The 27,082-nt window shown below is 40.8% G+C and overlaps 2 protein-coding genes across 9 annotated transcripts in view; one reads left to right on the plus strand and one right to left on the minus strand.

The window, feature by feature from the left end:
* matn4 (matrilin 4) overlaps window positions 1-9,409 on the minus strand; it is a 29,959-nt gene extending 20,550 nt beyond the window's left edge. For 3 of the 5 annotated variants that reach the window (XM_085407626.1, XM_085407627.1, XM_085407625.1), the window contains exon 1: window positions 9,134-9,409. The gene's annotated coding sequence lies outside the window, so the exon portion shown is untranslated. Of the gene's footprint in view, window positions 1-4,063; window positions 4,115-9,133 lie in introns of all 5 variants that reach the window. The other 2 variants (XM_085407624.1, XM_085407623.1) reach the window with 2 other exon arrangements.
* rbpjl (recombination signal binding protein for immunoglobulin kappa J region-like) lies at window positions 9,405-26,876 on the plus strand. 4 transcript variants are annotated; one of them, XM_085407630.1, is made up of 11 exons: window positions 9,405-9,533; window positions 14,093-14,227; window positions 15,566-15,636; window positions 15,746-15,861; window positions 18,052-18,229; window positions 19,503-19,640; window positions 20,734-20,843; window positions 23,086-23,226; window positions 23,369-23,524; window positions 23,673-23,776; window positions 25,041-26,876. In XM_085407630.1, the coding sequence occupies exons 1-11, from the start codon at window positions 9,505-9,507 to the stop codon at window positions 25,339-25,341; spliced, it is 1,479 nt and encodes a 492-aa protein (XP_085263756.1). In that variant the 5' UTR covers window positions 9,405-9,504; the 3' UTR covers window positions 25,342-26,876. The 4 variants fall into 4 exon arrangements, with proteins under 4 accessions (XP_085263756.1, XP_085263757.1, XP_085263754.1 ...); XM_085407631.1 differs by having other exon boundaries at window positions 18,055-18,229; window positions 25,041-26,875; XM_085407628.1 differs by having other exon boundaries at window positions 20,731-20,843; window positions 25,041-26,873.
* The last annotated feature ends 206 nt before the right edge of the window (window positions 26,877-27,082 follow it).

The following is a 27,082-nucleotide window of genomic DNA, read 5'->3' on the forward strand; positions in this document are numbered from 1 at the left end:
CAGACACACACGTATCACAGCTCTGCCTCAGCCCGGGTCACAGAGCAGCATATGTTCTATAATTATCCACAAAGAGAATCTTTCAGCTCAGAGCCAATATTTTCTCGTTAAACATTTCATTGACGGGTTGGTGGTGACGGCTGCCGCTCGCTGTGGCTGCGAGGCTGCTAACAGTGTGAGTCTTACTTCGAGCTCCTGTTTCCTTCCATTAGCACAGTAAACAAACTTAGATGGTCTGCTCGCCAACCACTCTTGGAAATATATTCACTACAGTATCTTAACTGTCCACTGTGATATCAGTTTTATGAACAGCACATTATATTGTGCAACTGCAGCATGACAGTATAATGTATTTGAATGGGCTTCCTAATTTTAAAGAAAATGTGCTTTAAATACAAAATCACATTTAGAAAGGCAGCTAGATGCTTGTGAGGAGCAGTTTGATGCCACATACTGGAGAGTAAATCAACCGTGCAGTTTACTCAGCTACTTGTAACAAGGCAGTCAGAGAGCAGAGATATTGTTGATGTTGGCGTGAAGGTGACTTTACCACGAGAAATGAAACACAAACTGTTTCTTTAAAGTTCTTTTCGAGCTCAGGCAGCAAAAATGAACCTCTGGATTTATCCACGTGTCATTTTTAAAGCTGATATTTAAGAGGGTAAAAGGTCAAACTCATAAATGTCATAATACGACCGTCAGCTGTGTTTAAGGACAGTCCATCTCCAAATCATCTGCACTATTTAAGTTTGGGTTTCTCTGGTTTGGAGATTTCAGCGGAGAGGATGTTTGCGTTGTCTTGAATCTGATGGAACCAAATGGCATTCATGGTTAAGACTCCATCAACACATTTAAAAAACACTTTCAAAAAAGCAGGATCCCATTACAACCCTTGTTACATGTTTTTCATGTAACTATTTTCTTTCTGCGGTCTACATCCATCAGTGAAAAGACTCAAACAGCTAAAACTAAAGCTCAGCTGCATCGATCCTGTTACATACAAACACATTCAATTTCATACTTCCTGTTTAGTTTATGAAAAAGTAACATTATTGTTGCTTTCAGTGAGTTTTGTAAATTGATCAGTAAATCCATAATGAGTCATATCATCATCAGATGAAAGCTGTGGAATATAATTTCTAATTGTCTGTGATTGTAGTGATGTAACCTCCACTACACCAGTAAACACTAAAGTAAAAGTACTTACATAATTTTTACTATTACTGTCTAAAGAATCAGTTTTATGTCAGAGGCTCCATTTCCACATTTTTGCAGATTTCTTAGCTTCCCATCAGCTCGTCTGAATGGACACGTTTGTGCTGTTACCGAACAAAGTCAGAGCACAGACGATCACAGACACACTTAGACAACAGCACATTATCAGGCCTGGGTTTCCTGTTAGTGCTGCTCCCTCTGGGAGAAGAACATGTTGATGCATTTTCCTGCTTTCCCTGCACTCTTCCCTGATGTCAACTCACACTGAAGGCAGTGGACAGAAGGAACTCTCACCGGGCATGGGCTTTTTGGCTGTTGTTTATCTGCCTTAATTAAAACTCATCTCCAGTTTTTTTAACCCAAATAAAGTGACTTGTGGCCATGTCCGTGCGCACACAGAGCCAAGAAAGAATGAGCAGGATCCCAGCACATTTCAGTCAAAACACTGAATATGTTTCAGCTTGTTTTGGATCCATTCTTCTCCATCTGTCCCTCGCTGCTCAACAGAGGCTGACAAATGTGACTCCAAACTGTTCATCTGGCATCTCACATCACCAACCAACACAAAGCCCTTTCACAGGATTTTTACAAAGCTGGCAGTTTCAGCATTGGTCAGAGCTGGCAGTAAATCACAGGAGCTGTAGCATGTGTTTTTGGTCCGGTGACTGCTGACAGATGGAAAGCACAGGCATCTTGTTGACTCCTGTTGTTTGTTTTTGTCGGGCTTTAATGTTCTTTGCAGATGTTATTGCTGATTGTGAAACACAGAGACACTGCACGAAACGTCAGGCTCACACATGAAGGTATTTACATGTAAACATGAATTTCTACAACTCTGAGGGTACAAACCCAAAACACAGATTTGCTTGTTCATCCTGTTATAATCAAGGTAGGTCAACAAATTGGAAATGAGTTGGAATTTTTATTTAAAGATCAATAGCACTAAAATCTGTGTGAGAATATGAAGTCAGTACATGGTAAGCTTTGCATGAAAGACTCGCTCTCTAAAGGCTGACGTTTCACGGTGGGGGTAGGATTATGTCAGGGAGCTGCTCTGAGCTCCTTTTTATTTGCAGTGGTGATGGACGGCCTGACAGATGAGGTCAGGCAGGATGCTCTGTGGATGATGATGTTTGCAGATGACACGGTGATTTGTAGTGAGAGTAGGGAGCAGGTGGAGGAGAGCCTGGAGAGGTGGAGGTATGTGCTGGAGAGAGGAGAATCATAAAGCTAAAGGCTTGAAAAATGAAAAGTTTTCTGGATTTCTTCTGTTCTCAGTTTCCTTAGAAATCTGCTGCTAAATGCTCACTCATTAGCAGAGGGTGTTTTCCTCGTGTTATGAAGGTAACACAGTATCTTGTACTGCCAGCAGGACTGATTTACAGATTGTAAATAACAGCCCTTCTCAATGACTAACTTGCATGTTCCTCAAATAAACTGAAGCAATGTTACCTTGAAAATTGCTCATTATTGTGCCTTTGTTTCTAAAAAGAGCTTCTGAGGGGGTTTACCTTTTTTATGGGACTGTTTTTAATGTTTGGTGTTTTTTTATGACTAAAAACCTTCTTCCCCACATGTTAAAGTATAAAAAAAGAGCGAAGAATGAAGCTATTTGCATTTTTGGCTAACTGAATGAATTAATGAAAACCTGATGTTAGATAAATGTAGAAAAAAAATCAGCCTGCAAGTACCTGCAGTGTTTGCTGAAGAGGAAGGTGTGTATGAGAAATCTGCAGTTTGGTAACAGGTGATTATCTCCTTATCCACACACACACACACACACACACACACACACACACACACACACACACACACACACACACACACACACACACACACACACACACACCATAGCCTGATAACAGGTCCGGGATGAAGTGCAAACATGAACACGCGCAGATACACCAGAGCCCCTCTTACTGTAGCGTGACTGTAAGGTGTAGTAGAAGCTCTGCTCTGGTCTGACTGATCATTGGACTGATTGCTGGACATTTTAACTACGCTGCAGTCGTGATGGGCAGAAACTGATGTATAGAACAGATTTTTTTCTAACTTTAGGCCAGAATACAAACAACAACAGGAGCATCTAAACCAGAAAGCTGCAGGACAACAGTTTGACTTCAGGTCAGCTAACAGTAAGACCATAACGTGATGTTATTACGTGCTGTTTTTTAGCCGATGCTGAAGTTCTCATGGTTTGTTTTTCACCCTGTAAGTTCTTCAAAGCCACGTATGTTGTCGCCCGTCAGCATTTCTGAAGCTTTTACACAGATAGTGAACCCAGCAGCAGAAAAACATCTGATTTCAGTGGACCATCAAACTGCAACACAAAGCCAACCTAATGTTTAGTCGACAGCTGCCTGAAAAGAATTACACAGCTCTTGGACTCAGTACTGGACAGTGAAGTCATTGTTCTATTCCCCCTTAAGACTATCTGCTAGGTGTGCATTTGTTGGTCTATGTCACTTACATTTCTCTGTTAAACCTGAACTTTTTCTAAAAAAGCAGAGTGACCATGGACCCGAGGAACACCCCATCCTAAATTCAGCAGAGGCCACGGCCATCATGGATGAACTGGATGTCGGGGAAGATGGCAAGAAAGGTTAGTAGTATTATTTTGTAATCCTATAAATAAATAAAACTAACTTATTGGAAAGCACTTTTGCGGTGGTGCTATGGTGGCTGCAGCTCCCTCTGCTGGCCAAACCTGAATACAGCGTGAATACTTCTGTGGTTCTGTTGAGTGTGAAATATTAGGAATATGTAACAAACAAAATGCAGTTGTGTTCTACGTATCGTGACATTGGCTACTGTAACTGAACAGTGATAGAATAAAGAGGGTACGTACCTCGACCTGAGCTGAACATGTCCTCCACACAGAGTGTGACTCGAGCATAGACTGTATATGAAAGATGAAGCCACCGTCACTTCACCCATTGTTTTTTGAGTTCCACTTTGAAGCCTTAATGTTTGCATGTTGGTTGTAGTCCTGTTTAATGTTGGGAGCCCGACATTCTCACTGTTATTTAAACAAGAAGGTCAAGTACTAACCTACTAGGTAAAGCCAGCAAGGCTAGTTAGCAAGCTGCATGAATAAAATGCACAACAATCAGAATAACAGCTCTTAATTTGTGCTCAGCAGCATTCTAGACTAGGTTAGGATTTTACTCACCCAAACTAAAGCACAGACTTCTTGGATATTTCCAGTTACACGAGATAAATCATTTTTAGCCTCAGAGGCTGTGACTCAGAGTTATTTCCCTGGATATAGAAATGATCCAGACTAGTTAGCTGAAATTATTTCTTGAGGACATCAAGATGATGTCTCCCAATTTTACTTATTTGATTATGATAGGTATTTGGACCTGAATAACTCTTTTTATACTATCTTTATGGTAAAGAATCCTTACAGAGAATCGTGGTTCCTGATCTGAATGTCTACACTGGGCCAAACCTCTGAAGATTTTTATGTCAATTCATCTGTAAATTTGATGTGGTCCTGAAACCAAGACCGAACTGAACTAATCACATTACCTTTTAACATCCATTTCCACTAAAATTAGTAAAGAAACCAAAAAAATCAATTGGCCAAATTATGATTTCTATGCTCAGCAGTGCCTGTGACGAACAGTACACGGCCTTTTGTCAGTTCTGTGACATAAAGCATCTCATGACAGAAACCTGAATTCTCACATAAAACTGTTCTGACATTATTATGGTCATCAGACCGCAATTTGAATTTTTTAAGTGCGAAAAAAAAGAAAGTAAAAAAATATCATTATATGTTGTGAAAAGAGAAAAAAAACATCTGGAAACTAGGGTTCAATTTGATAAGTGAAGTTTCGAAAGACCAGTCAATGGTGACATGAACTGAGTGGAGCTGTCATAAACGAATGCCTGACATGTGAAAACATCTTATTTACCATCGTCCACGTCAGCCTCTGATAATGATGCCGCACCGCCCCCCTGGGGTCATGACCCTGAGGTTAAAATGGTGACAGATAATCTTACCTTTCAGACATCCGTTTAGAAAGTTTCTGAGTCTCAGTTTATCAAAAGTCAAATGAAACAAGCAAAGAAAGACTTAATTTACAGGTTTGAAGTGTTAGCGCTCACAGTGAAAGTGAATCGGTTCTTGTTAATGTGACTATTAAGGGAAGCTGTGTGTCTCCTTTCATTCTCTGTTTCTTTTTGCTTGTTACTAAACTGTACTAACTCTAAAACTCAAGCTCCATCAAACCTCTATGAACGAGTAGCAGTTCAACAGTAACCCTGCTTGTTGAAAAATGCCACAAGTACCTGACACGTCAAGCTCAACTGCCAGAAAACACTTTCAAAGAAAGAAAATTGAGCTGCCCTGATAGATCCCTGTATCTGATAGTTATTCCTCTGAAGAATAATTTGCACTGATTTGAATTTTACTTTCAGTTTATGAGCAGACATTATTAAAATGTCATTTTTACCTTATCTGTCAATTGAGAACAATGAATCTTCTGGAGGCACAAATATTTCTTATTTAAACAGCTGGATTTGGGGTCAAACATCATGATGGTGAAATACTGGCTCCACATCTGATTGGGTCACTTGTAAGATTGTTTCCCGACTTGTCACAAATACACACCTCAGATTATAAAGCACTGTGCAACAATCTCGAGTCACCTCGATTTCATTAACGTTGGAAGTAGGTGCAGCGATTTATGAAGAGATGTTCTGATATAATCTGGCACACTTCCTTCAGATTGGCTTCAGCAGTCTTTCCACTGATAACATTTCTGCTGAAGCTTGAATAGCAGATGGATCAAATAAAGATCCAGATGCTTTTCTCAGGTTCTCTGTTGGGTCTTTGCTGGATTCTGTTCCTGTTTCTTAAGGACATGACTTCAGACACTGTTCATCTGAAGCAGACAGGTTTTTGTTTTAGGCATACACTGCACACTATGATGAGATATATCAAATTGCTGGCTAATATTTCTTTGGTAATCACCTTGTTAATACAAAAACACATTTTTATGTTTTCTTTTATAAATAAAAAATAGATAAAAACATTTAGAGATAAGTGGCTTAACAAACAAAAACATTGTTTTGCTGCAGATAACTTGAAAAAAACAAGATAATCTCCTTTGGAAACAAAAAATAAAGAAATGAGGGAAGCCTCAAGGCTGTGGCCTGTGCACAGATATGGAATTAGGCATGCATCATTCAGTACGATAAAACTTAAATGTCCACAGTTGTGTTAATAAACTGTGGTTATCATTGTTCTGTGGGCTAAACTGCTTCCTTTCACAACAGTAATGCTACACATCAAAAAACAGCCTCGTCTCTCTATCGGCGTTGTGTAAAGCTGCCAAAGACATCTGGTATATAACACACACCAGCAGCTTGGAAAAAACTGCAATATTTTATAGAACGGGAACAAAAACAAACTTGATAAATCTGAGGAGGCGAATCAGTAAACAAATAAAGGGTGTAAAAAACATTCCTGCTACACAGACTTTCATTAAAGGTCTGCTTTTTAGACAGATCAATGGATGGCAGTGTTTTCTACTGACTTTATGTTCTGTCAGTGTGAATATGACTGAACATATGCAATGTTAAGAGGAAGGCACTGAGATTAAAACAGCAGGTGAAAGAGCAAGATGTGGAAAAACAGAAAGGACAGAAGTTGTGACGCACAGTTTGACTGACAGGCTGGACTCACACTGAGAGGAAAACACATCAGCTCTGAGCTTCAGAGATTAGAAAGCTGGACAGAGATGGAGGTCATATGTTTGTGTAACATAAAGAGAGCCAGAGTGAGCGTGAGGGGAAAGAAAGGATGTAGATCAGAGAGAGCAGTTTGGATGTATACAGGGAGACGGGCGGAGAGGCTGCGGTTGTTCTGTAGGCGGTTTGGGGTTTGAGTGGCAGCTGGAGACCATATTGAGATGAACACAGCACTTCTTGTTGTTAGATTTAGATTAGAACCAGATGTAAGTCTGCTACTGCGAGCAGTTTCACTACCTGCCTGTCTTTGAATTACACCCCGACTTCCTCCACCGCCTTTTATTATCATCTGCCCGCGAACATAAACGGACCTGAGCCCGGTTATATGAAGACCTGACTGCGGCTCAGGTGGGTAGATTATCATCAGCAGGATTATTAGGAGTACAGAGCCTGTCAGGGTATGTGTCCTCTAAATGCATCGCATGCAGGGAATAATACCGTTATACAAAAGGACTGAAAGTCTGAATGTGGCTGTGCAGAACAGCTTCTCAGTCCCAGCTCTCCTTTTATTTAAAACACAAACAAACTTAGGTCTAGGTTGAGTCTGTGTCGTAAACCTTTGGACAAACAAAAACTCACCAATGTTTGGTTTTATGCATTTAGTGCAAAAGAGAAGTTCATTTTTTCATCTCGTCAGCATGTGAGACAACAAATAAAGTCATTGACAGCTGTTTAACTAACAACGTTTTACCACTCTTTCACAAACATATCTGGATATATTTGTAGTTCATTGCATTTCTGTTTTGATTCACTTGAGTAGTTCTCAAAAATGCAAAAGGCAAAAGAAAAAATAAAGAAAAACTGCAGCTATTCATGCAATTATTGGCTGAATGAGTTCCAGACTGAGCACTGCATTATTATTCATAATGACACACACTTTTTTCCCCTAGAAAAAGGAGGTGTGGACCCCTTGTACCCAGTCATTTGTACCCATGGCTGCATTGATAGCCCAGGAGCCCCTCTTTAGTCACGCCTGCACCGCTGACCCGTTTAAAGTTTCCCAGAGACACGGCATCGCTGATCATGCGCCTGTATCATGACTCTGTCACCTCCAGTCTGTCCACCTGCCTGTATGGCTGTATGATTAAGCTTCTCTCTGACTGACTGTGTTGACTTAACCACGTGAGCCCTGACCCGTCTCTGTGCTCGAGCAGACTCTCCCTGAATGGTGGCTTTGACTGCCTGAAGCATCACCTCCAGGCAACCAGTGTGAACCCAAAGCCTCTTTCCCTCTGTCTTACACTCACATCTATTTTCAAATGTGATGCTTTTAGTGACCTTTAATTATCTTTCCACTTCATTTCACTGACTCATCATTTGTTTCACTTCAATGTAAATACTTACTGCATCTAAAACCGTACAAAAATCATAATAACATCAGTGAGAACTTGTCTTTATTAGTGCATTATTATCATGATCAATACTGATAATAATGTCCAAACTGGACCTTATCCAACATCCAACTTTCAGAGGCTTTTCCAAGCTCCTTAAATTTTGAAGGCCTCTTTGGAAACTCTCAGTCACAAACTGCTTGTGTTGGCATTTGACTAACAATTATTTTCATTAACAATTTATCCACAGATCATTTCAGTGAATAATAACTTAACTGTTTTCTCTGAATGCCACAGAATAACTCAGTTTTGAGTTTTATTTTCCTCCCAGAAGCTGAGCCCATTTTTTTAGTTTAAAATTTAAAGATTTTTACTTTAATCAAGAAAAACAGCGAATTGTTGCATTTTAAAGTCCAGTCTGTTTGACTGGATTACTTGAAAACTGGTTAAAATTATTAATCAGATATTAAATTAAGACAATTCAGTTAAAACTTTCATGCACACATATCACATGTGACCATATTACACGATGAACTCGATGATTTCTGCTTTGGGATACCTTTGCTCCTGAAGCAGGCTGCAAAGCACCGCATTGTCCTGCACACATCTCCTATTTCACTCGGTTAAATGAAGTTTAAATGATGCGACACTGTGATCTGACTCATCGTGTTAATCTCTGCTTTAAACAGTATCACTGTGAAATCAATCTAACACTTCGTTTCCTCTCAGAAACACTGCTGCACCGACCTGGCTTCCCCGAGGCAGACACCGCTCTGTTATACCCCCCTCCCCTGTCCCCGGACCCAATCAGCCCGCTGACTCACCTGGGGACGCTGCCGTCCGGACACGATGCAGCACGGACGGGTGGATGGGACAGGTAAGACGGAGAACCAGCCGGGTGCTCAGACCTCCGCGACAAAAGTCCCGAAACACACGCACGCAGGGTGTCCCGGGTCGGGAAAGGTGAGGTCACGGTTTGCTGGAGTTTATCCCAAAGTCTCGGAGAGGAGGTGAGGAATGAGCGCGTGGACGTGAAAAAGTTTCAGGTCAGCTTCGTGTTTCTGCCGCGCTGACCTTCGCTCGGTTTTACTCACTGTTGGAATGAAGTGGTGCAGTGATGGTGAGGAGGTATAAAAGTGCCAAGAAGTATTTGGGGAGGTAGAGACCCCGCCCCCCGGCCTTTGAAATCCGAACAATGTTGAGCGCGCGGAGAAGTTTGGAGAGGTGAGACCTGCTACGGCGCACGAGCGCACAAATGTTTCTGCTTCCTAAAGTTCATCAAGTGTTTTACAGATAATTTGTGACTGATCAGTGACTCTCTAATGTTCAGCTTTCTCACTCTAATGTCATTACTAAAGTAATGTGATTACATTAACAGTTTTGAGGCCAAAGAAAACGAGTCCCATGTGGCAGGAACTGTTCATGTCAGACGAACCAAAACAGTTTGAATTATGATATTTATGTTAAAATCCTGCACATGATAGGATATTTGTTTTTATGAATAAGTCGTGTGACCTGAACATATAATCTGATTGGGTGTTACTGTCTTTCTGGCATTTAGCTATGAAAACTTAAAACTTAAGACTGGAGCATAGACTGTATATGAAAGATGGATGTATCCAACTTGGCATGGCAGCTTAGTTACTGAGGTCCAGTTTTAAAGCTGTGCATTTAAGCTGTTGCTTTCTTGGTTTTGTGAACCCAGATGTGCTGAGGTCTTTCCTGAAGCATGCTTCATTCTCATTTTTTATTTGGGAGTTGCAGGAAGCATTTCTACATAAACCCTTATACAGCTGGACTTTACTTTGCAAACAGAATGGTCGCCCCCTGCTGGTCATCAGAAAGAAAGCTGCTTTATAGGGTATTTCCACGTCACTGTCACGCTTCAGACTTAAAAGCTACAGCCATCTTTTATATACTGTCTATGGCTTGGAGCTCCACTTCTGTTTTGGTTGAAGCAACATCTTATCCCATAATCGTATCCTAGACCAGTCAGCCCACAAATCACACACTGGTGTCCAAACTACAGCAACCAACAATTCCCAGTAGTTCAGAAAGGCCCCAGTCACACAGGCGACCATCTGGCAGCCACTGGTCATAAGGGGAAAATGAGTATTATCCCAAACAGTTGCAGGTGGTTACTGAAGGTTTCTGGCAAGCCCCATGCAGACCTAGAGATCGATCAGAGACCAACCTGGTAATCACCAGTTGCTAGGAAACCATGCATTCTGCAACCAGTTGGTATGCGGTTGTAGGAGGTTGCTGGCAGTTTCTAGAATAAAACTGGTCACAAAGAGGTTTCACATGATGTACCAAAAACCTCCCGGTGGTTTGCATGGAAGACCCCAACTTGTCTGCAAACACTGTTTGCCTTCAAAGTAAACATGTCAGTAAGGTTCAGCTTGTATTTTAAAGGTAAATGTTTTCTGTTTTCAGTTTGCGTCCCACTTTTTTAGGTTTTACTGCAGCCCACAGTGTAAATATTGAGTTTTTGCAGACAAGTCGACACTTCCATGCAAACTACAACTGACCTGGGCAATCTGCTCGAACCCAGCAATCACATAGAGGGTTTAGGTGCAGTCCTTTCTATGTGACCACTTTCACCAAACAATAGCTGCAAGCTCGAAACTCCAGCAGCCACTCACAACCAGTCGAGAAATACACTTTATTCTTCATCAACCTCCTGCTCCTCACCAGCTTGGATCTAAATTCTCTGAAGGTTGTAAAACTTCTAATTTAAAAAACTTTTCTTCCACTTGTGGATTTTAGGGCCCAGACACCTGTTGAGTTCATCATACTAACAAACCCAGTAATTGTAGTGATTTTAAACTTTCAAATACTTGTGTGCTAGAACAACATCTGGAGCAGAAGATGTAGATGCAAGTGTATTTCTGTCCACCCCTCCCCCCGTCCTTCTTCAGTTCATTCTGTGTTCCTGGTGTGAAATACCAGGAGCCCTGCGCTCCTGACGCCTGCCCTTTGACCTGTGAAAATGTGAAGGTCTAATTTAAACTACATACTGGTGAAGACACACACAGCCATTCAAGTCTGAACCCTGACCCGTGGAGAGAGGCGTTAGTAGGATCTGATGTTCAGTACAGCTGGCCAAGCAGGCGCTCGCCCTTATGGAGACCAGCTGGTCTGAATACATGTGTCATCATCAGGGTCGAGATTATAGAAGGACTTGTATCCTTGGTGACTTTTCTAAGTGCACAAATAATATATTTGCTAAATGCTTTCTGTGCTCAGTAACAGTTTGAGGGCTTCAAAAATAATATAAACCATAAGAAAGAGAAGTGATACTTTTTTTTCCCATTTTTTGTGATTTTAGAGTTATTGTAATAGAACTGAGTTAAAGTTTGTTGTTTGCCATAATAGGATTGGAAATATTTCTTATGAGTTGTTAAAACATGAATTTCTTTCTACTTAAAGCTTGAAGTCATGTTTCTGTACTGAAGAGTCAAAAGTCTGCATGTGAAGCTCAAACATCCACTGTGCCATCTCTGTTTGGGACTTTAGTCACTCTCAGTTTCTCTACTTTTTTAATATCTTAATATCCAGATAATAGTTGTGAATGGAAAGTATTTGCTGTTACCTTAAATTTGTGTGAGAACTTGGTGGCTGCCACAGGAAACCGCAGCAGGTTGATTTTTAACCACTTACATAATTCAGCTGTCTTTTGAGTCCTTCCTTATTCCCTTGTCTTCCTCCTCTCCTCCTCTCCTCCTCTCGTGTCAATAGTCTTCATTAGGAGTAGCATTCCAGACTCCAGGCCCCGGGGTCGTAACTCTGTGTCTGGCTCCTCATTACATCGCTACAGCGGGGAGAAAACACAGCTAATGTGACAGGCGCTATTGTTAGCAGAGCAACACGGGGTCAGTCAGCTTGTTCTTTCAGCCTTTTGCCTGCTGTTCAGCTCAGCATTTAAAATCTAATCACACAGAAGGAGGCCGCGTTAACAGAAGTAATGAACACTTTACAAAGTAAAAAGGTTGTAAATAACCTGCTCAAACTCAGGATTAAATGAATAGAAAAAGATAAGATAAGATACCTTTATTAGTCCCACAAGGGGAAATTGTGGGACTAATAAAAGCATTAAAATCTAAGTGTAAAGCCTTTATTTGATTAAAGCACTGCTTTGTTGTCTTGTAATTACAAAAGACCCAGCAAGTGGAAACATAATATCAAATACTAAATGTCCATTCAGAAAACCCAAGTCTGTATTTGTGCTTCAGGAATCTTTTGTCCACTTAGTCTAGTTTTGTTCTGGCAGTGGCTCACCTGCTGTTCACTTACCTGCTGTCAAAACATGAAATATCTAAAATTTAATGACTGGAAATAAGACTTTGAGGGTTTTTTCTTTAAATTAAATGTCAATCAGAGGAGAAAATGAACAATACATGAAACAAATAATGTGATTAAACAATAGCTTTTAAGTTCTGCCTATATTTGAATAATGTTTCTCTTTATTTGCAAGAAAAACCAAACATGCATACACATCCATATATCTCCGTTGGCGTATGTTCATATTAAACATGGCCCAAGTTTTGAATAGTGAGGTCAGGGTATGTACAAGGAGTCCACCCTGTTCTAAAAGTTTTATCCTTTTGACTGTTTTAACTGTGAACATGTAAATCTACTAAAAAATGAAAAATATGGATCCAGACATGAGCAAAGATGCTCTGTGGAACAAAATGAAACAAGAAAAAACCAGAGGCCAGAAGAAGAAATGAAATAAGCATGAATGCAGAAGTCAAGTGATCAACAAAGAAAAGCAACCATAGATCTAAACTGTAAATCTAAACTGCATATAAAGTAGCATGAATTGAATAATAAACTGCATGTATATGCATCAGCATATGTGTATTAACATGCTATTTTTGTACGAGTAACCTGTAAGTTAACTAGTTCTGATCAGACAGGATTATTTTGCTTTCATTTGGTCCCGAGTCTGTATCTGAAACTTAAATTTGTGAAAATGTGACATTACTGCGTCTCCTGTCTTTTCTCTCTGTGCTGGTAGAAACAGGCGAATGTTTTCCAGCTATAAAAAGAACTGTTCCATGTTTTAATGAGTCTCTAACAACACTGTTATCCCATCTTTGGCTTGCCTGTATTTATATCTGCTGCTGTTGAGTCTCTTCTAAAGATGGATGGAGTGTCTGCTGATGATAATTGTGTGCTTAGTCTGAGCTACTTTGTGGGAACATGAAAAAAAGTGTAATTCAAACTACAGTGGGATTCGTTTCTTGATAACATGGTGGTAAAACTCTAGTCTGCTTCATTCATGTGTCACTCAGCTTTGTTTTTTTAAGGGAACGAGCAGGTTTTCACCACTTTAACCACGTCCATGTGTTCGTTTATGATGGCAGTGAGCTGTCTGCCTGAAACGGAGTCTCGTTGCACACATTTACTTTCTGTGAAAAACACCAAACTGGGCTGAGATGCTGCAGACATCACACAGTTTAGAAACGGGCCTGATTTAAAGTCAGACGATGATGGTGATGGAAGATGTTTTGGAGCACTGGTCATTCCTGTATTATGAATATTTGTGACCCCTGATTTTTCCTAAAGTGCTACAGTGATGTTCACACTTGTAGATAAACTAACAACTGCTGAGTTATTTTATGTCATAAAATTTGCACAAACATTTGCACCTCCATCAACACTTTTATGCATAGTTTTTCTGTTGAGCACCATCAGAATCTTGGCTTTTCCTCACAAACACACTATGTGTTGTTTTTTGCGTTTCTTTGTGACAAACATCCTTGTCGTCCAATCAGGAGACTGAACTCAGGGTTTCAAGGCTGTCAGTTACTGGGAACATCAGCAGATCTAGGACGAGAAGCCCACGCAGACCAGAGTGTCACCATCCTGCACGCCAAGGTCGCTCAGAAGTCCTACGGCAATGAGAAAAGGTGTGGTGATGATTTTATAGAAATAAAATAGATTACACAAATAATCCAAAAACAGTTGATTCTGTTCATCTGGACGTAACGTTTTCAGTGGGAGAAACGTTTCGTCACTCATCCAGGTGACTTCTTCAGTCTCAGCTGACTGCAGGTTTCCCCAACTTTATAAACAGTTTATTTGCACAATGACTGAAACTAGGCGCATGAATAAACAATGGGCTGTGAGGTCAGTTTATGATCATTAATCTGCGTGCATTAATCTCATTGATCAATGATGATGATGATTGAGCATGCATCAAGACATTACACAAATAAACTTGCAGCATTAACACATTTTATTAAACCCAACACAGAAATCTTTTTCTAACAAACAGATTCGTCTGACTGATCTGAGGGACAGGCTCAGATTTCCAAGTTTATTTGGCAGTTACTTTAATATCTACACAGATCCACAAAATGTCATAAAACAGTGATAAAATGATTTCCTCGAGAACAACAGATGATTTCTTTTGGACCCAAACCCCAAAGAAATCCTGTTTGCTTACACATGAAGTCACAGAAAGCAGGAAATGAATAAGAAATCTGCAACATATTTGACATTTGGTGGAAACTTAATAACAAACCACCTCTAGCTACAGCTAGCAACTGGCACACAAAACTAAAATTAAAGATGAGATTAAAGACTTGAAGTAGAGGAAGGTGAATATACTTTTGAGTTTTTGAGAAACTGCAAAGTTTATTTGCAGTTTTTTATGTGCAGCCAGTTTCATGAGAGCCAGGCTGTGTGTTAAGGATAATTTGCATGATCAAAACTCCTTTGTTATTTGATTTTCTAATGTCATATTCTGTCCTGCAATATTCTTTTGAAGATTATTATTCATGATGTAATTTGTTCTTCTGTGTGTCCTGTAACTGCCCTGAGCTGTCATATTCATGCAGCTGAATAAGGCTGATGTGAACTGGCTGCACGTTCACCTTCTTTAACCATTATTATGCACGACAGTTAGAGTTGTGAACAAACAAGTTTCTTATAATTAAACTTGCTTTATGTTGAGCAGGACATGCATTTGAATAAATCAAAGAAAGCTTTATTTGTCTGACCAGTCATGTGATTTACATTTCACAGTATTTCCCATTAGTGAGACTGAGTTTGTTGCCCGTGATGTTTAAGGCAGAGAAACGTTTTGTAATACCTGTAATACACACGAGACTCACCTGATTTTAACAGATGAATGAACAGAAGAAGAAAATCTTAATGTAGAGATTAGTGAAATCATGAGCACGTGAACTGGTTTAGTTGGATAAAATCTGCTGTTTCATTGACTGTTTCTGCATCACCTCCAGGTTCTTCTGCCCTCCTCCTTGTGTTTACATCACTGGCCATGGATGGAAAGTCATGCAGGACCATTTAAAAGGTACATAAAGATGATTATAGTCAGCTTTACATTAAAATTTGAGTGAATTTTATGTCTTACATTCTTCCACTCACTGCTGTTTTTCCTTCTCATTGTCTTTTCCATCCAGCGGCCGGTTATGGCGACTCTGTGTATCGAGTGTGTGGTTACATGTGCCTGGACAGCTCCAGCCAGTCACAGGCAGACGCATTCAAACTGGTGTTCGATGAACAGCCAAACTCCAGGGTGAGAGCTCTCTGGTGGCCGTGAGCAAACCTCTGTTTATGTCGACAGTCGTTCCCGGTCAGAAAATTCCTTTTGTGACACAGACACTAATTTTCGGAGACTTACGCTCCCCCTTGTCCCGTTAGTTATCCTCTCAATTCATCTCCAGGTGTTCACTGATGGGGGCTGAGGTGGCACCAGCGAGCCATCTGCATCCATCCACGTCTTTGTCCCGAACAGTTTTCTGAAGATTTGCAGAATTTATTAATTTATTATTTTCAGACATAACTGATCAGAGATGCTATAATGATGCTGATGATTAAACTGAAATATTAATACAAAGTCAGTAATACCCATACGCAAAAGTTTAATTAATTATGCAAAGTTACACAGTAATTAGACCAAAATTGTTGCCGTTACCATTCCAGTCTTACATGTCTCAAATGATCATCACTGTGAAATCTAACTAAAATTTTGATTTTGGGAAGTGAAGTTTGGTAACGTGACGGCTCTAAAACGTGATAATAGAGTGTAAAAAAATCAGAATATACCTGACAGCTCCACACATCAAGTTAATGTAAAATCCTTTTTTAATAGAAGTACACTGAGTGTCTTTGGAATAAGAGTGTTGGAGTGAAAGCATCACAGAGCAACACTGTGATCATCTGTAACGCTCAGAAAGCCAAACGACATTCTGAGTTTCTTTAAGTTTGGATCGAGCTGAATATCAGCACTAAAACTGCGACTCAAGAGTTGTCAGTTCATCTTGTAATCGGAAGGTTGCCGGTTCGAGCCCCGGCTCCGACAGTCTCGGTCGTTGTGTCCTTGGGCAAGACACTTCACCCGTTGCCTACTGGTGGTCAGAGGGCCCGGTGGCGCCAGTGTCCGGCAGCCTCGCCTCTGTCAGTGCGCCCCAGGGTGGCTGTGGCTACAATGTAGCTTGCCATCACCAGTGTGTGAATGTGTGTGTGAATGGGTGGGTGACTGGATATGTAAAGCGCTTTGGGGTCCTTAGGGACGAGTAAAGCGCTATACAAATACAGGCCATTTACTTTTTAAATGAAATCTGCTTCCTGCATTCTGCACTTCTGGTTCTCATTTCTATAATCCACACACAGGAATATGTGACGTTTAGCCCCAAATATCCAGAGTGCCTCACCAAACAGGTGAAGTGCATAAAAAACTGCCAGACATGATTAGTGACCAGCACAAGCAGAAATCAGAAACACAACACTTTAAGTTTTCATCTGCCACAAGATACAGAGTGGAGGTCAGGGTCAAACACATAACACAGGGAGCTGTTGTTGTTGTCTGATGTGTTTCAGAAATTCTTTCTTTTTATTTCATCTTTTTCGTGTTTTCAGCGGCTGTTTGGTTCATTTTAGGCACCAAAACGACTCTGTACAGTTTTAGGAACGAAAATAGTCACGGACTGATTTAAAATGGGTCCTTTCACAACCATAAGCACACATCTGAACTTTCTTTGTCACCACGTTGGTTTGGCTGAAAAGAAGCAGCAGTGATGAAACCTCGGCTTTGTTGAGAGTTCTGCGGTTTTACACACAGTTATTAACGTCGCTGTCATAAACATCGTTTGTTACACTCGTTAAACAACCGACCAGTGTTTTCACAGCGAGCTGTACACGTCGTATACTTTTGTTTTGATTTGTGGGGTTTTTTGTAACTACCTCATATTAAAGGCAAAGTCTACAATTTTTTTTACGACATATGATACATGACATGTATATTACACTGTGACAAGAGTAAAAAGAGTCCTTAGAATAAGTTTCATTCAGGCGGTTGTCTGAAAGTGAGCAGATAAGTGAATGATGATGTATGAACTGTTGTGTTTGAGCTCTGCGTGTGTTTACTCGGCCACGAGCATTAAACCTTTTATTTCAGGCCATTGTTGACTCAACAAACAGTCGCGTCTGATAGAAAAACTGCACGGCTGCAAACACGCTGCCCGTGTGCCGGCCTTTCGCTTATTTACCGACTGATGGAGAAACAGACGTGCTTTGTCTTTATTACTGTACGACCTATCAGCCGAGCTTCAAATGCTGAGAAAAGCAGAAAAAAAATAACCAGAAAAAGTTTATTTCAATTAAAGTTATTTATGAAAAACAACATTCCTGAAGAGTTTCCTCCTCTGCGTCTGATTATGTGAAGTGTAATAAGTCTCACACTCATGCTGTCTGTGTGTCTCGTCAGCAGATGTTCGCTTGCGCCAAGTCGCTGTTCATCTCTGATCAGGACAAGAGGAAGCATTTCTGCTTGCTGCTGCGCCTCTTCTTGAACAACAGACAGGAAGTGGGTTCTTTCCAGAGCCGGATGATCAAAGTCATCTCCAAACCCTCCCAGAAGAGACAGTCCATGAAGAACGCTGATCGTGGGTTTATTCCACTTTTAATCCAACAAATCAGGGATTTCCATTTATTTTTAAACTGAGGATAAGTGGCAGAAATGAACATTTGAAAAGGTCTCACATCACCTGAGATGGATATTTGTGTTTGTTTTGCTTTGGAGGTCTGTTGTCATTTCTTTAGCAATTAGACATTAGTATGATTTTTACTATTTTGGTCTCCTTGGTGACAAATACAGTAAAAAAAAGAAAAAAAAATGAGCAAAAACAACAAAAAGCAAAGAGCCTAAATAAACTGAAAATGAATCAAAGGAAACCGAAATTGAGTAAAATTATGGAAAAGGATTTCATTCAGAAACAAAAGGGGGGAAATGTGTTGATTTAACTGTCTCTGTGTTTTGGCCTGTTTGATGACGTTTGCATCATGTGAATCGTTGCAGACATTAAGATGGAAACTATGAAGAAGCCTTTAAGTTTGATGGTTAATGTTAGGGTGGGAGTCATGGTCCTCACATAGATTCAGGATTCCCTGCATTCATCCTGGGATGACACTCTGTGGTGCGCACAGATTGACTTGAGTTGAGTTTAAACACAGATCCTCAGTAAATTATTATTGCTGTTGTTTTATTATCCTGAGATGAGATCAGGGAAGGACAAACAGAATGACAACGTTTAACACAGATGGTCTCAGTGGTCTCGTGTGACTTAGTTCAGCCTGTGCTGATACACTGGAGTTAACCTGAAAACCAGAACATGCAGAGACGCAGGGAGAACATGCAACCTCCTCACTGAAGGACCAAATCAGGAATCCTCTTGCTGTGATGCCACAGTGCTGAGCTGCTGTGAAGCCTGAGCACACGTGTGATGGAAACACACATGTGTGCATGTTTGTGCCTCACAGGTTCCCAGTGGGCTCACTTTATGTGGACCTGCACTAAATGCTCATCACTTGTCCTTCATCACACACACTGAGACAATTGTCTATCATTTTACCAGCTGTCATTTGATAAAAGGCTCACAGGAAACACGATGCTCAGAGATTTATTTATGCTAAATATATTTACGCACCAGGATATTTAAAAAAAATAAAATAAAATGTTTGATTAAAATCAGTTTCCATCACATGACTGTCACCAAGCCACCAGAGCTTGTTTGTGTTTATTTCTTATTTTCAAAATGGTTAAATTTCAGACTGTCCCACACAAACATCCTTTAAATCCCACTAACTGTGTGTGTGTGTGTGTGTGTGTGTGTGTGTGTGTGTGTGTGTGTGTGTGTGTGTGTGTGTGTGTGTCTGCAGTGTGTATCTCATCCTGCTCCAGGGTGGCTTTGTTTAACCGTTTACGCTCTCAGACCGTCAGCACTCGTTACCTCTCGGTGGACAGAGGAGCTTTCATAGCGAGCGCCAGACACTGGACGGCCTTCACCATCACCATGGGTAAGTGTGTGTGTGTGTCCGTGTCAGCATGTGTCACCGCTTGTGTGCAAACAGTACAGTAGATTCAAAGCTTTGTATTCACACACAAACACATGCTTTGGATACAGGGAAGGTCATAATGTTTTCAGTTTATGATTTAACAGTTTGACTTTAACTGAAAAACATAGATGTAGAACACAGACATCCCATAAAACTGCCGTTTACCCTCAAACTGTAATATGAAGGATGTTAGCACAGTTATACTGCCTGAGCTTCTTGTTTGTAGTCACACTCAGTAAAATGAGTGCATTGAATGAACAATGTGGAGAATAATTATGTTGAGCAACACAGAATAGCTTAGAGCTCTTACTGGGTTATGTTGCCCATTTCTCTTCTATAAATTGATGCATGTAAGGTAGAAATTGTTGTATACAAATTCAATAGGCAGGAAGTGTGTCTGCTGGTGTCCCCAAACAGAACCTACACCCGTGGTCCTCGTGGTGTCTTTTGGATGCTTTATTCTTCCAGCATCCTCACCTAAACCAAACAGAAAAGTAGGAACACAGCATGTGGAAGGATTCGTGCGGTGTCCTGTGTGTGAGAAATCAAATGGCACCTATGAAAACAGGCTCTGATTTGTCTGTGATGGTGTCAAACGTGTATCCTCCAGTCAGCAGACGTGTCTTCTCGCCCTGCAGCCATCCTGCATAAATACAGTCACTGTGCAAGCGGTTTTCCTCAGTAAAGTCTAGAAGAGTCCATTTAAAGATCTGTGAGGTTATTTATTTAACACAGTGCCCTGTGTGCACGGACCTCCCACCACCAAAACCCAAACCTCAGTCATTCATCCATCAGCACTTGGTCCTCTCTTCGATCACGCACACCGACGGTCTGTTTGTCCTCTGTTAGCAGAAAAGTCATGTAAGGAAAAAATGTACTAAAGCTGAAAATGTGCAGAAATTAACCGTCAGTGTGTGTGTGTGCTGCAGTGGAAGGAATATGAATATTCATGCATAGTTGTGTGTGTGTGTGTGTGTGTGTGTGTGTGTGTGTGTGTGTGTGTGTGTGTGTGTGTGTGTGTGTGTGTGTGTGTGTGTGCGCGTGCATGTAGTAGATGACCAGTGTGCTGAGCAAGGAGGCTTTGTGCTGAGCGAAGGCTTCATCTGTTACGGCTGTGTGGTCCAGCTAGTGTGCACCGAGTCTGGAGCAGCTCTGCCACCCATGGTAACACACACACACACACACACACACACACACACACACACACACACACACACGCACACACACACAGCGTATGTGAATAGTGCATACCTTGTATTGTCCACCATATGTGCCCTCACTGGTATTCCAGTGAATTTTATCTGCACTCAGCCAAAGCTTTGAAAACCTCTGCTGTAGTCAGTGTCATTAAACAGCTGCAGAGGACGACACAGTGAGATGATGGAAACAAACCTCATAATAATAAATAACAAAGCTCGAAAAGATTACAAATCTTGTAATAAACATGATAGAAATACCAGATACCCTTTAATGCCTTTTTTCTAACCATGCCACATTTCTACAAAATGGAGAATCAAATGATTTTTATTTATTTTTTTCTGTGAAAAGAAAATTGTGTCAGACTGGATCTCAGGTGTGCGTCTGTAAAACATTAGGAAATTTCTAGGAATAGCCCCTCCCACAGCCACAGGTGTCATTAGTTCCAAATTTGGGGCAGTAAATAGTTTTTTCTGGTGGAAACATGGAGTGTTTTCCAGATTAGCCACAGTTTATGTTCCTAAATCTAGTTTCTAGTTTGGCTGATATACATGAAACAATCGACCACTGAGATTAAACAACCCTGTAAATTCAGAAGTCTCGGATGAAATTCTCTGAGCTCATCTCAGGATATTAAAACAATAACCACGAGATTTGGGAAAATCCTGCTAGTTTACTAAGAATCTTTAAATCCCAAAGCAGACACACTGCTGAAGTGTTTGTTAGCGAGACACCAGATTCCTGGAAGTAAGTTGGATTAATCAATGTTGACGTTTCAATATCTTATCAACAAAAGAAGCTCTTTATAACCATCTATAGCTGGAAATTAGTGGGGAAATGGGTGCGCTCTGCACTAATTATTTGACCATAAAATCAGTTAAGGTATAATCGCTGCTCAATACTGAATGACTTCCAGATGTGTGTCTGTGCAGGTGTTACATAAGCTGCTAATCCCACAGATATCCTTACAGTTTGAGCTGTTCTTAGACAAACGTCTGCACTGCAGTCCGTCACATTTCACTGAGCACACCCTTTCTCTGTACTTCCTAAACTGCTGTCATAACACCCTGAGCTGCTGGCCTGCTGGTAATTGGTGAGGGTATACCCGCACACTACACCTCTATATGTTTTTGTAGTTGAGGCCTATTGCAGCCGGTTTGTTTAAAGACAGAGAAAGCTGGCGTTGGACTGTGGCGGTCGTGGTCGGCGTTCAGCGACCGGAGAGGTGAAGACAAAACGCTCAGCAGCACGAGAACAAAGTGTTTCAGATTGTGTGTGTGGTGCAGTTTAGGGTACATTTAAGTGTCTTAATACTGAGGTTTGGACTCGGCGCCAGAAAACACCACAGTTAATTCAGTGTCCAACCTCCACAGATACACCTGGATGACGTTTGTACATCTTTTAAAACCCGAATCGCTCAGTTTCTGCTGGTTGTGTTATCTCAGACAGCTGCTCACTGTTTATTTTTACTCTCCTGATCTCTGACTACATCTGTGAGATGATATATTTGGATGGTTTTTAGAAGCCCGTGGTATTTCTTCTTCAACAGATCTAAAAAAAAAAACTGTTATTGTAGATGTATTAGACAGATTTATGTTTTTATTACCCTCAGCAATAATACCTGGGAATAATATACAGTTATATAAGACCACAGTAGGATGTGTGAATATGTTAAAATCTTTGTAAAGTGATGATTAAGCCCTTTTATATCTAGAAACTGTCCATAAGCACAATCAGACGCACCGCCTCGAGCTGTGATCCTCCCACAGCTGCAGTGTCCTGACAGCAAATTCAAATTCTCCACCTGCAAAATCCAAACAAAAGCATCATTTAAACTTTTTTAAAATTTTTCTATATTTAAAAACTCTCATTTCCTTTGTTTTTTCTTCTATCAGCACACTGAGTTTCAGTGTATTTAGCATTTGTAATAAACCAAAGTTTTTAACCTATTTGTAAATTCAGTGACTTATAATTAAATTATTGCAATGCATTTTTATTTACACACATAAACAGGCGAACTGGCTCCAACTAAAACAAATGTGAACTGCATTTCACATTAGCCTCAAAGAGCTGCTAGAACAGATAAACAGTGACCCTCCAAATCATGCCTGATAGCACCTTTTTTTTTTCTAACAGTTAAGTTGTTATTATTGGGGAAATATTTTAATTATTCATAAATCGATTCTAAGCTAAAGTTCTTCATCTTCAGGTGATCCGAAAGGTCAACAAGCAGCACGCCATCTTAGACGTGGACGAGCCCGTTTCTCAGCTCCACAAGTGCGCCTTTCAGTTCAGAGACAACCCTCACGCCTATCTGTGTCTAACCAACGACGCCATCATAGAGTACCAGGTTCTCTTCTCTTTCCCAGCCTTTGTTTTTGATTCGTCCTCCACCTGCCTGTGTTTATTTCTTCCAGTTGACACCTTCACGTTTGTCCTGTTGACATGTTTCTTCCTTTTAACCATCTCCTCTATCTTTTTCTTCCCTTCAGGCCCCGTTCAGCGTCAGAGATCCCAGCAAAGTGGTGCTGAATGACGGGTCCTGCTGGACCATCATCGGGGTGGAAGTCGTAGAGTTCACCTTCAATCAGGGTCTAGCTTGTATCACGACACCAGTTAGCCCATTTCCTGTTGTCACTGGGTTAGAGGTGAAGTGCCAAGACAAACCATCACATTGTGTGGTTCTCATGTGTTTTATAATATTTTTATAAAATCCTAAATGTGCTGTTAGCTAGAAATGGAGCAAACCACTCAGTCAAAACAAGGAGATCCAGAGTTCCTTTTTTCTTCCTGCAGGTGAACGGTGGAGGGCACGTCGCCATGCTGGAAATTCACGGAGAAAACTTCACTCCTCATCTCAAAGTCTGGTTCGGCAACGGCGAAGCAGAGACCATGTACAAGTGAGCGAGCAATCACGAGTCGTTTTCAGCTTTGAATCATGGAAAGCTGCTTCAGCAGGATCGAAATATAAAGCTGGAAAATAGTGTCACATGGTGCCTTTTACCTAAAAACTTAACCTGTTAAATTTACATGGCCCCTGCAGGGGGCGGAGCTTCTCACAGCTAGAGGGATTTTTCGCAGTTTGTTGAGGATTTTCTAAAACATTTGTTTTTGTTAAAAATAGAAAAATGCACCATATTTTTTTCAAGGATAAAATTCAGGACTCTGGGAAAATATGATGGGCATTTTTTTTCAGCAACTTTAACTGGAAGCATTTTTGAAAGTTATGACATCAATGTAAAAAAGTCTCCTCTTTACCCGTATTCATCCGCCCTGATAGTCCGAGCCAAGCCTGGACCAGAGCGATGTATAAAGAGGTTTATGTTATAACCAAACATCAGTAGGAGGAACTCAGCTTGGCTCACAGGGAACAATCCTCCCTCTAACTCTTATGTGGGCGTCTGTAATTTACAGACGGGCATCACAGAAACTTGACATCCAGCCGTGCTCTCAGAGAATCTCATGTGACCAAACCGAAGTAAAACAGGCCTCTGAAGTCAGGATCCACCTCAGATCCCACACCTGAAGTGCTGAGGCATCGTAAGTCAGGGTCACAGTGAGAGCGGCTCACCGCGAGGCTCTGCAGCAGCGTGTGTGAAGAACAGCCGTCCACAATGTGCTGTTTGTGCAAGAAGCTGCAGCCAATTAGGAACATGATCCCTCCCTGCCAGGCCAACCAGAGGCGCAATATAGGTTCAAATAAAATATTTTATAAAAGGGCATTCACAGTGTCTGCTGTCTGCTCAGACCTCGTACCAGCCACACGTTTATGTTTAGTTTATACTCATTAACTTAAACAGCTTCATTCAAATTCTCAGAAAGGAGAAACTGAAGAAGTATTAGGTATAGAAAAATGCCACATTTGCATTTTTTCTTTCTTTTCTTTTTCTGTCACATTTTTATACCTTTTACTGTATTTATTTTTCTTTTTGCATCTTTCTACAACACAGTTCATACAGATGAGTTACATTTTAAGTTTAATGTCTTTAAAAACTCTTTAAAGGTCTTCACTTTATCTGTTTTATATTTGATCAGATCATTTGGTGCTTCCAGTGACGTCCTGCTCCTTACATCTTTACAGCAGTCAGCAACTTTCGAAGTTTGTCTTCTCATTTATTTTCCAGACCACAGCTCTGACTTTCATGTCCTTGTTTTTCCTCACAGGTCTCCCAAATCTCTGCTCTGCGTCGTTCCCGATGTTTCGGTTTTCAGCGACGGCTGGCGCTGTCTGCGGCGCGTCATCACCGTCCCTCTGTCTCTCGTCCGACTGGATGGACTGATTTACCGCACCTCCTACAGTTTCACCTACACGCCTGAGCTCCAGCCGCCCCCGTCTACCCGAATGACAGCCGGAGGAGGGAAGAGAGAAGGAGGGATGGGTGGAGGACAAGACGATGACATCCTGTTGGAGACCATCCATCAGGAGTTCACCAGAGCCAATTTTCACCTCTTCATGCAGAGTTAGTTCGTTTGTTCACAGGAATCACAGAAATCAAATTGTACAAATAGCTGAACTGGAGACAGGTGTGACATCATAATTACCTTCCTTCCATCTGCTCTGCACATTAAAATTAAAGCGTTTTCTTCAAGCTCAGTAAGAAAGCAAAATCATATGTTTACACGAGTACGAGTGCACACGAATGAAAACAGGTTCCTCGGTCACGTGACTGAAACTAACGCGACACTTTTCATATCTGTGATTTCTAATCGAGGCTTCAGCACAAAGTTCTTTGACAGAAATTGTATATTTTAAAAGCCTTTAATAGCTTTAGACAAGTGTTAACAGGAAACAGGAGATGAAATGGAAAAAAAAGAACGGCTGACGCCCCCTGATGTCACTGATGTCTCTCTGTTGAAGCTTCCACGTAAGCAGTTCGACCTCAGCCTCATTTTGGAGCCAGATGTGATCACATCTGTTAATCTGCTTACCTGCTAATTAGTGACAGACTAATAAAAAAAGAGACGTTTCAACACCAAAACCGAAGCACAGACTTGGATGTACAGCTGTGTTGATCTCAGTGGATCAGCAGTATGATGAAAACACGCTGGCAGGAAGAAGTCTTGACATTAATAAAAATAAATCACTAGATCCTTGCATATGTGAGTTTAAGGAAAATTTGTTTTTTTATACATTTCTTAGGTAATAAAGGCAACCATCCGAAATAAGAACAGATAAAACCTGAGCTTTCATCACATCTGAATATTTTCATGTGATCGTTTAAAGAAGATCAGCTGCAGCTGCCCACACATCTGAGACTGAGACTGTAGGATGACTTTGTGGTTTGTTGGATTAAAGCTCCTGTGGAACAAAACACCTGCGTTCTAAAATCAGGTGCTAGTGAAGCTTGACTAACCTTTGACCTCACTGACGGCAGGCCGATAAAGAGACTTTCACCACAGAGTCTACGAAGGACACTGAACATTAAACATCACTTTATCAGTGTTCCTGGTTTTGAAGTGCAAATGAGTGCTGAGCGTGAGCAAACACACTGTGAGTTATGACTGAGTTTTGCAGCCACCAGAGAAACACTGTTTGTCCTGTATGATGTGTTCAGGGTCTCTGTGGCAGTAAAACCTTCAATATGATTCAAAAATGAAAAGGATCACAGTGAAGGGGAGGATGTGTTTATGTCATGGATGGATGTGAGTTGAGAGCAAAGTAAAACGATGTGCTTCCCAAAGTTTTTGAACCCAATATTCTGTGACAAACAGTCTGGGTGTCAGTCTCTCACTGGATGTGCGTGAATGTTAATGTTAATATATTAAACCCACGGGAAGAATTACAGTTCAAGTTATCAAAGTGTCAGCAGAGGCGCTGCTCCGGTGAGTGATGGACAAAAGAAATATCTGAGTGTAGAAAAGACAAAACAATAAAACCTGTTGTCAAACTATCAAATAGAACAAGGCCCGTTTGTTCTATAAATCTAAAATCTTGTGAAAATATTATTCTGTGTTACATGTCACACACCAGTGATATTTCCAGCATTTTATTCCCAATAGAGCAGCACAAACGGGACTAAGACCAAGGTGGAGGAGAGTGGAGACCCACAGGCAATCAGAATATTAGACAAGAAATCATTTGGTACATTTTTTTACTTCAGTATTATTTCAAGTTGTTTAGCATTAAAATGTATTATTTTAAATAACTCAAGGACAAAGTTATACAGAATAATATGCATTTCAATAATGAATTGTATCTTAATGCA

Source organism: Rhamphochromis longiceps, linkage group LG5 (assembly GCF_057381845.1).
Source record: "Rhamphochromis longiceps isolate RC_006_pf linkage group LG5, R_longiceps_female_GT1.1, whole genome shotgun sequence".
NCBI classification, from domain to species: domain Eukaryota; kingdom Metazoa; phylum Chordata; class Actinopteri; order Cichliformes; family Cichlidae; genus Rhamphochromis; species Rhamphochromis longiceps.